The sequence below is a fragment of the Nelumbo nucifera genome, chromosome 2 (genome assembly GCF_055504915.1).
Source record: "Nelumbo nucifera cultivar China Antique chromosome 2, China Antique-T2T, whole genome shotgun sequence".
NCBI classification, from domain to species: domain Eukaryota; kingdom Viridiplantae; phylum Streptophyta; class Magnoliopsida; order Proteales; family Nelumbonaceae; genus Nelumbo; species Nelumbo nucifera.
The window spans coordinates 74,971,463-74,981,620 of record NC_142650.1 but is presented as its reverse complement, the minus strand read 5'-3'; the positions used below and the strand labels follow the sequence as shown (position 1 = coordinate 74,981,620).

The 10,158-nt window shown below is 37.9% G+C and overlaps 1 protein-coding gene across 2 annotated transcripts; it reads right to left on the bottom strand.

Annotated features, from left to right (window-relative positions):
- Window positions 1-884: 884 nt before the first annotated feature.
- On the bottom strand, window positions 885-8,365 carry LOC104604182 (putative E3 ubiquitin-protein ligase RHC1A). 2 transcript variants are annotated; one of them, XR_016082758.1, is made up of 3 exons: window positions 8,206-8,365; window positions 6,109-7,602; window positions 885-899 (listed from the first exon to the last, which is right to left on the bottom strand). XR_016082758.1 is itself a non-coding variant. In XM_019198907.2 (2 exons), the coding sequence occupies exon 2, from the start codon at window positions 7,488-7,490 to the stop codon at window positions 6,630-6,632; it is 861 nt and encodes a 286-aa protein (XP_019054452.1). In that variant the 5' UTR covers window positions 7,491-7,602; window positions 8,206-8,365; the 3' UTR covers window positions 6,270-6,629. The 2 variants fall into 2 exon arrangements, 1 of the variants encoding a protein (XP_019054452.1); XM_019198907.2 differs by lacking the exon at window positions 885-899 and having other exon boundaries at window positions 6,270-7,602.
- Window positions 8,366-10,158: the final 1,793 nt, after the last annotated feature.

Sequence of the window (10,158 nt, the reverse complement as noted above, 5' to 3'; positions counted from 1 at the left end):
ATGATAGCCTTTCTGAGCAAAGGGATAACCAAGAAAAATGCACACAATAGCTTTGGGATCAAGCTTACCACGAGTAGGAGAGAGATCATGAACAAAACACTTACGTCCAAAGACCCGCATAGGGGTAGAAAACATAGGAGCTTTAGGGAAAAGGAGTTGATGAGGGGACCTATAATCCGGTACACAAGATGGTGTTCTATTGATGACATAGGCAGCAGTTAGAACAACATCCACCCAAAATCTTTTTGGGACATTCATCTGTAACATTAATCCTCGAGTAACTTTTAGGAGATGTCGATTTTTTCTTTCCATAACCCCATTTTGTTGTGGGGTTCTGACACATGAGCTTCTATGTTGAGAGCCACAGGATGCAAAGAAATCTGTAAAGTCTCCATGAAAATATTCTTTGGCATTATCTGCTTGAAAAATTCGGATCTCAGATTGAAATTGGGTATAAACCATATGTTGAAAGTCTTTCACAATTTTAAGAACCTCCCATGAATGCATAGGATAAATCCAAGTATAGCGAGAGAAGTCATCAACAAAGGAAATAAAATACTTGTAACCATTCTCAATTAGAATATTAACAGGTCCCCACACATCTGAATACACGATGTGAAAAGGAAATTCTAATCTTTTATTACGTTAAGGGAATGAGGTTCTACAATGTTTACTCAGTTGACATAGTTGACACTGAAAATCACTAACAAACAAAGACTTAAATAACTTTGGAAACAAAAACTTCAAACTCAAAAGATACATGGCCTAAATGGTGGTGCTACAAGATTCTTACTCGACGGATTCAAAGACTTTGAAACTGAAAGGCCAACTTTGTTCTCCAGCACGTAGAGACCACCCACCATTTTCCCTCTACCAATTGTCTTCCCGATAGCCAAATCCTGAAAAACACAAGAATGTGAAAGAAAGGTTATTGAGCAATTTAAGGCATGAGTAATACTACTAATGGACAACAAATTAATAGGTAACTTTGGAATATGAAGGACATTTGATAAGGAGAGGCCAAAAGGCAAAGATATAGGTCCTTGACCAACAATGGAGGAGAAGGATCCATATGCTAGCCTCTCTTTATCTTTGCTAGAGAAAAGAGAATATGTTTGAAATAAGGTTGACTTACCAGTCATGTGGTTGGATGCATCGAAATCAATAATCCATGGGGATTCTAGGTTATCAGTAGACACATGGAAAGCTGAAACAGAATTACCCGAAGATGAGGCAAAAGAAGTAGAAGGTGTGGGTCCAAAATCAACATTGTGGAGAGCCTACCATATTGCTCTAAGTGGTCATGAAATGAATTAATAATATCTTCCTTTGGGTCAGAACGAGGCAGCCCTGAGAAGTACTCTAATGTTCATGAGATGCTAAGTGAGCCGAAGTAAACTTCTTCTGGTATAGTTTCTTTGCTAGTTCTTGTGCTGATTTCTTACCCAATTCCTGTGCCCATTTCGGATTCCCATTCAATTCCTAGTAGGTTTCACGGGTGTGCCTAGGTTTTTGACAATGAGTACACCACATTTTGTCTTTATCTTCTGTCTTTTTCTGATTTTTCCCTTTTCTTGGTACCCTAGTGTTACTTCTTATAGCAAGGACAATAGTCTCCCCCTCAGGAGGATTCATGGCAAACTTCCTACTCTCTTCAGACTGAACAAGTGCATAAACCTCTTGGACAGATGGAAGATCCTTGCTGTCCAAAATCTGAACGCGAATAGGTTCATACACAAGATTCAAACCTAGAAGGAAAGCGAACACCCTTTGTTGTGAAACTAACTTTTTATATGCTTTAGCATCCTTTTCACTTTCCCACTCAATATTCTGGTAATAGTCTAGTTCTTTCCAAACTGAAGTGAGGGCAGAATAATATGTTGATAAGTTCCTTTCTCCTTCCTTATATGTCGAAGATTCTGCTTGTAGTTGGTAAGTTCTAGCATGGATGTCAAAGGCCAAGACATAATCATGCAATTTTCTTGGTCCCACTTATCCTATTCTACAGTACTAGCCTTGGGTTCCTTTATTTTCCCATTTATATATCTTACCTTACCCTTGGCTGTGATATACAACCACATTTCCTTAGACCAAGCCAAGTAATTTCTACCATTCAACGGGGTGATAGTCATTGGGAAATTCATGGAGTCATGACCACTACTCATTCCACTATGATTCATGGTGGTTCCCAAAGTTGCAAACTCTTTAGCGTTCATGATTTCAGTCTATACACACCCACAAGAGAAGAAACAACCCTCACTCTAAGTAATTCACAAAAAAAGGGTTTTTTGGATCATCCGATCCACAAAGGGATTAAACCCACCTTATATCATTCGGTCAATGCAAAAGAGCATTAACCTGTTCTTTTGCAAACTCTTTAGCGTTCATGATTTCAATCTATACACACCCACAAGAGAAGAAACAACCCTCACTTTGAGTAATTAACAATTAGAACCCAACTTCTGCTGCTATGTTGGTCACCTGAACACACACACAAGTGTAACAGATCCCCCAAGGCTAACATTAACCACAAGCATCAGTAAACAACTACTGTACCAGTCAGCCGAACTAGGTCACTCCCATGACCTACAAATTTCTTCACAAAAAAAAGGGTTTTCTGGATCATCCGATCCACAAAGGGATTAAACCCACCTTATATCATTCGGTCAATGCAAAAGAACCTTAACCTGTTCTTGGTATCAACACCAAGAACAAAAAAAAAGTTTACAAAGTGTCCTTGATCAGTCCGAGAGAATTCTGGGTTTTCTAATAACAAACTAGGGAACAACAGAGAAAAAAAAGGAACAGCCGGCCTCTTAGGAAGATTCAGCCAATCATCAACAACTCCTGGAATCACTTCAGTCAAGTTTTAGCCCAGAACAAACGAAAGAGATGCAGCCAAACAGTTCTCAGGTACAGAACATCAGTATGCTTCCTTCGTTCTCAGTCCAGAAAGCACAGAACGATCAGCAAATGCAATGTGGAGATTTTATAGAGCACCGACCTGCTCTGATACCATGTTTTCAACAAGGAGAAAGATGTGAGAAAAGAATTCCCTCTGATGGCGCCAGCTTTATTATTTATATGTTAGGGCGACCAAAGACAAAATTAAAAAGGAAAAGACAAAAATGCCCCACAATGACATATAGTATAGATTTCATCAGAGACTACTTGCATCGCATAAGAAGAGTTGCAGAAGTTGGACCCAGGCACACATGTTGAGTGAATGAAGGATTTCTTGCCAGAGTCAAGTTTCCACCCGGAGAGGTTGATGTAGGAGCATGTGGGGCCCACATGTAACCCCGCTAGCAATTGGGTTCCTCGAGGGGCTAAGTTAGCAGCAATTCAGCATTGCTTTCTTAGTTTCTTGAATTATGTAACTTAAATGGACCTTATAGGCGCTTGTCAGCGTCCTAGCCTTTTATTATTAAGTTAAGTCATGTTATTGTCACGTGAGTCAGTTATATATATAAGCCTCATAATCTTTTCACTATTTTGAAACTCTAAAGACGTTTTATCCACTGATGTGGTGATTTCAACAATAAAAGTGGGGTGTTCTTCGTTCCAGCTTCAACTGTACTGTTTCACCTCAAGATTTTAACACTTCTTGTTGTTGTTTCTACTAGCTTTTATATCTTGTTGCGTTAGTTGGGTTGGGTCGAGGGTACCCATTTGGGTCATAAAGGAGGTGAGGGTCGAAAGTAATTTTCTTTCTTTCAGTTCTCTGTTCGGCTAGTGGAAGTCGCCATTGTAACTGCTACTCTGTTAGGGTTTAAAATTTGTTTTCTCAAATCTCTGTTCTGGCATCTGACAGTGGAAGTCGCCATTAAAGTTGCTATTCTGGTAGGGTTTGAAAAATGTTTTCTCAGATCTCTATTCCGCCAATGGAAGTCGCCCTCAAATCTTTGTTCCACCAGTGGCAGTCACCATTGAAGCTGGCTACTCTGTTAGGGTTTGAAAAATATTTTCTTAGATCTCTGTTCCACCAGTGGAAGTCGCCATTGGAGCTACAACTCTGTTAGGGTTTGAAATTCTTTTTCTCAGTTCTTTATTCCGCCATTAAAGCTATTTGGGTCAGGGTCAAAAGTAAATCTTGTTGCTACTGTTTCTCATTTCAAAGTCACCAAGTTTTTTCTAAACAAGTTGCCACTAATTCATCCAAAATCAATAAGTCTCCATTGTTTATTGTTATTTTCATTACATGGATAGTTGCAGGACAAGTGCCATCGGCTAATTCAATTCACCTCTCCCTTCCTCATACACACACAAACACACCTGCAAATAATAGAAGAATCACATGGAAGTGAACAAATCCACACCCCCACAAGGCCACAAGAATAAAACCTCTCTCCTCTCCCTCTCATGGAGACTCCAACACCACCGCAAGGCCCCCTCTTTCTACTCGGCTTAACTAGTTTGCTGCCAATAGTTGAGCTAGAAAACATTTCAAACTCAGGGAGCAAAATTATACCTTTACAACAGAGCTACGTGCTGGTACCGCCATGTTCCTCACCATGGCCTACATCCTCGCCATCAACACTGGCATCCTCTCCAACTCCAGCGGCACTTGTTCTGTGTTCGATTGCATACCTCTCTATAACCTTCATCTCACTTTCCAATTCCTCCAACGGCACTTGTTATTTTTATTGTTTTTTGCATTTTCTTCAATTGTTGTTTTTTAGTTGAAACACGTACATTTTAATTTTCTTACTACTTTATGTATTTTTTCTGTAATTTTTTATTTTTTTGTATATATTGTTGATTTTTACATTTTTTGCTTTTTAGCTGTAATATATATATATATATATATATATATTTTTTTTTTATTTATTCATCTTTTTATGTAATTTTTGCAATTTTCATATATGCGACCTGTATCTGCCACGTGGCCATCATGAAAAAGGCACATATGGTTCTCTTAGACTTGATTTTTTGGATATACGGGTTGACCCAACCAGGTTGTGGCCTTTGATAAAAAAAATATAAAAAAATAAAAGCAATAAGCATTTATACTTGGTGAGGGTCGATATGGGTGGGTAAGGGGGTAAGGGTGGGTTGTGACCCACTAACAAGCATTTATAGTGGGTCATAGTGGGTTAGTGGATAATATGGGTGGGTTGGTATTTAACCCACACCCAACCCAACCCAACCCATTTGCCACTCCTAATTGTGATGCATTAGCAAACAAACATTATTGGACATTCTCCTTATTCTACCCGAAAGAGGAAATAACTCCTTAAAACAAAGAATGCAAACCACCACACAACCTAAAGAGAAAAACCCCTTATCTGATCAGTTTCAGCCAAAGTGGCAGTATTTCAGACTTCTAAATGCCACCTTAGACTGGAAATGTAGAACAACTAAGCAAGGTTCCAGAGAGTGGTTAATGAGTAACTTCCTACGTGTTAAAAAAATAAGAAATAATATTCATAAAAAAAAGAAATAATCAATAATGAGAATGGATTACTAGATCAGACTGGAATTGAAATCCCAAGTAACATAGACTTCCAGACTGGGGCCATTTGTCTCATTGCTAAAGACTGGAATAGAGAGACAGGATAGAACTGAATGCTCCAGAGAATGACATAAGCAGCAAAATCAACACAATTCATCACATTGTTGGTCATGCATATAGAATGTTAACAGTCAGAGGTGGAATGGAACATCAAGCTACAAAAACATGGAACCACAGTTTCTCATCCCCCAAATGTTTCATTTTGCTGATTATATACAGTTATTTTTCCACACTATATGAGTGTAAGTGAATCAATATATATTGAAGAACAAGGAAGAAAATGACTCCCTTTACAAAACTAACCTGATCCAAACAGTCATGAGCTCATGCTAAAACAATAATGATTTTTTTTTTCAACTACACAAGCTCTGAGTCAGGATAGTGTACCTATTTCAAAATTGACATGAGATGGAAAAAAAAAATAAACAAGGAAAAAGAATTTATTTCAATAGGGAACTCATGCTCTTAATGTAGGACTCTGTCTTGAATGGCTTAATACCATGTTCGTGCTCTTCACAGAATCCACAAGATGATCAAAATATGTTGCTACCAAATAACTACATTAAGAACAAAACCTTTCAATGGAAACTTACCTTGCCGGGAACTAGATCATCATCTGTTCAAACTGCCAGCTAAAACTGACAACCTCCTCACATTTCTGTATGATGATCCCCTCAAAAAATATTACATCCTATAAAAAGCACAGACTGACAAAAACGCATCAATGACATTCAGAATCCATGCAAGTTCGGGATATATAAAAGTGATTTATTGTCCCTTAGATGCTATAAAACAATAAATATCAATGCTGCTTGGAATCATCAAGGGGAAACCACAAAATATCATATCATTTACATTAAGGGAATAAGGCAGAAACAAAGATCATCAATTACTTCACATCAGCTTAGAGCACTTTGGATTCATTGGTCTTACCACTTCCACTCTGCCCAACAAATTAATTTAATTTGATTGGAGATATGTGCTATGACCAAACTACAATGAAAAAAAAGCAATGACAATCCAAGCACACCATCCTTAATAATTAAAAGGCCATCTAGAACATCTCATGTGGTGATTGTCTTCATGAATGGTTGCTGAGCTTCTTCCACCTGATTCACCGTGGTGAGTGTGAACTTGACGAGCGGAAGGGCCACATGAAGGAAAATGGATTGCGCCTTCCTCGACTCTCCCCACCATTCTCCCTGCCTCCGGGGGTACTAGTAGCACTTTGACTTCTGTTGTGACGTCTTGAACTTTGACTATGGCATGCACTACTAGATCCTTGTGGAGGCAACTCATGACGACAGACAGGACATGTGTTGTGCTGAACCAACCATGGAACAATGCAATCATTGTGATAAATATGTTTGCAAGGCATCTGCCGTGCTTCAGAGCCCAACTCGAACCTATCTTTACAGACAGGGCAATGCAAATCAGTACGCAGATGCTTATTTGTGATTGTTATTGTGGGCATTGCATCTATGGAAGACTGAGATGCTGGGGGTGGCCCTTGCCTATCACCCGCAGAGAGCTGCTCAATCAGTTCATCCAGTCCTGGGCCAATGAAGTAATCACCAGTATTAGCCCGTCTTAGTCCAACTCCTGTACCTCTATTGAGAGGTAAGTCCATCAAACCATTTTCAGGAATCCTGAAAGGCATCTGACCATTAAAGATCAACCATGCACCTGCACGTAACCCCATGCCATGTTCGGGAACCATACGAGATCTCAATCTGTCGAGTTCTCGGTATCTACCTGCCAATCTCTGCCTCACCATTAAATCTTCTATTAATCTAAATCGCTGGTCATGGTCGACAATGGAATCAAATCCAAAGAAATCCAGGGGGCCAATGCCCTCCATCTCATCGAGCTCCTGAACAAAACCTCCATCACAATGAGGGCACACCTTATCTCGTCTACGGAGTCTAACCTGCTGCCTACATCTGTAACACCAATGGGTATTTCCGCTCGACATCCTTTACTTCTCTCCCCCTTTGTGTCTGCCGAATTTCTGAGACAAAGCTCAGAATTCTGTCCACTCTGCACAGAGAATTCCTTCCTTCTTTCTTCCCAAAACTGCTCAAAATCTACTCATTCACAAACAGGAAAAAGGAAAAGGCATCAAAATTACCATTAATAAAGACAAATAAGAGCCCTCAGGCATATTGCAAGAGGTTAATATCTGACAAAACGGTAGAGATGAAGCCAAAAGAAGAGAAAACCCAAAAAAAAATAAAATTAGAAAAAAAAAGAAGAAGAAAAACAAGATGAATCCATGAATTACATTAGATTTTACAAAAGAATCAGAAAATCAAAAAAGCTTGGACACGACAAACATTGAAATGAAATTTTATGCAATTGAACCCAATTAATATCTTTAATGGAAATTGGAAAAAATTGGGTAAAATAAACAGCATATCAAAATAGTTGAGACAACTTTTCTTTTCTTTTCTTTTTAATGCAAAATCACATCTAACACAATCGAAAATTCTAAAATTAAGAAATAAAAGCACAACTAAAACAAAATTCAAACCCTCCAATGTCAGAATATATTGAAGCATATGGGTAAAAGATCAAAACGAAAATATATCAACATAATTGGAAAGTTGTGCCGAGAAAAGGACAAGATTACATGAAAAAAAAAATGGGAGAAAATGATAATGATGGTTGAAAAGAAATACAACACATACCTCAAGAGGAGCAGAAGAGAAGAAGAGAAGATCTGAAGGAGGGCCTCCTCCATGGAGAGACGGGGAGAGAACAGGAGTGGAGGCAGAAAACCCTAAGCAGAATGCGATAGGGGAGTTGAAGCCACGAAGGAGGAGGATCTCTATATGCCTCTGCTGCTTTCCCTTTCTTTCTAAATTCTACTACCACACCTCCAGGAGGCTGCCATGTGGTCCTGTCAACGGAGTCAGGTATGGGTCCAATGCAATCCGATCCATGTTTTCCGTAGATCCGTGGACGACTTTTTTAACTAGGGTTGTAAGTCGGGCCGGGTAATACCTGACTCGAATCGGGTTAGGTTCGAGAATTGAACAAGGTTTAGCTGTTCCGCAGGTTGTGAAACTAATGATAAGGTTTTCATGTCAGCATTTTTTATATGCATTTACTAGTTTGGACTCATGTGCAAAGCATAAAACTTTGGTTGTTTGTAAAAAATAACATAAAACTTTGGTTATATGCACTTTGGCTGTATTAATAGAAAGAGTCTTATTGCATTTTTAATTAAGTTTATCCAATCCAACTCAAGTATTATATTTTTGAGTCATGTTTAGTTGTTGTTATCGCAATCCAAATTGAAACATTAGTAAGAGTGGGGACGTCAGCGGGCCAAGTTAAATGATAAATTCAACTTAACTCACCCCTACATTGTCTGATTAGGATTGAGCTTATTAGAGTGTAGGGTCATGTTAGAGTTTTGATTATTTAATCCAAATTATGTATAGGTTTGGTTGACCATGCCCATTAGGTCATAATAGCCCTATACATATAAAGGGTATTCTTGTAATTTGGTTTGACTTCTAACCCCTAACCTTAAGGTTATGCTTGGTTTGTAAAGGTTTCCTACATTTTCCTTCATTTCCCTACTTTTTCCTTAAAACTAAATAAAGCCTAAAGTTTATGATTTCTTTCAATGTTTGTTTTAACCCAAGTTAGGTATAGGGGTTAGGTTAGAGTTTTGTTTATTTAACCCAAATTGGGTTCAAGTTTGAGTAAGTCATGCCCATCGGGTCATGATCCCCTACACATATAAAAGGTATTCATATAATTTGGTCTATATGATTTATTTCACTGTTAGTTTATTTATTTATTTCTTTTCTTTCACTCTAGAGAAGTCATACCTTGGAACCCATACATTAATGGGTCTTGAGTTTTCAAAAAGTATCATATAAAATATAATTGAAAGGCTATGGGCCGGATTGAGTTGATATCGAGTTGAACCCTATAAGCCGGGGCAAGTTCAAAAACTACATAGCATTGAACCACATTGAATTGTGTTTGAGTAGAAGCATGGGAGAGTCACCTTAATGTTGAGTCAAACCCATGCTAACTTGCCCAACCCTATAGGGTTCAACCTAATACCAGCCCAATTTGTGTCATAGTTTTTCAATTGTATTTTTTGACAAATTTTAAAAACTCAAGAGCCATTAATTTAAGTTGGAAATTGGTTTAGGGTTATTGGGTTGGCATCCTTAATTTTATTTACACTATTAGTAATTTAATTGAACCTTCAATTAATAAAAATTATAATAAAATTATTATTATTATTATTATTATTATTATTATTATATTAACAAATTTAAATTAATGTTTTCAATTTTTATCATTTTTAAATATGACTTAAATGGATTGTAAACATAACTTCTATAGTTTCATTAGAAATAATAATTAATAATTATGCTACCTAATTAAATTAATTAGGATAGTTTAACAACATAAATAAGTTATGGACTGGACTTAGGCCTAAATGTTTGGATTTTCTTAATTTTGGGCCAGGCCCAAGCCTAGTGTCACACACACACACATACATGGATATAATTTTCGCTTATTGACTAACGCAACCCTGGTGACCTAGGCCTCGGGCCAACCTGAGTGTATTAAATTTTAGTGCAGGCAGGGCTTGGGTTGGAAAAATCTGA

Excerpts from the sequence above, each read along its gene's own strand:
- LOC104604182 (XM_019198907.2), bottom strand. The coding sequence starts at position 7,490 with ATGTCGAGCGGAAATACCCATTGGTGTTACAGATGTAGGCAGCAGGTT.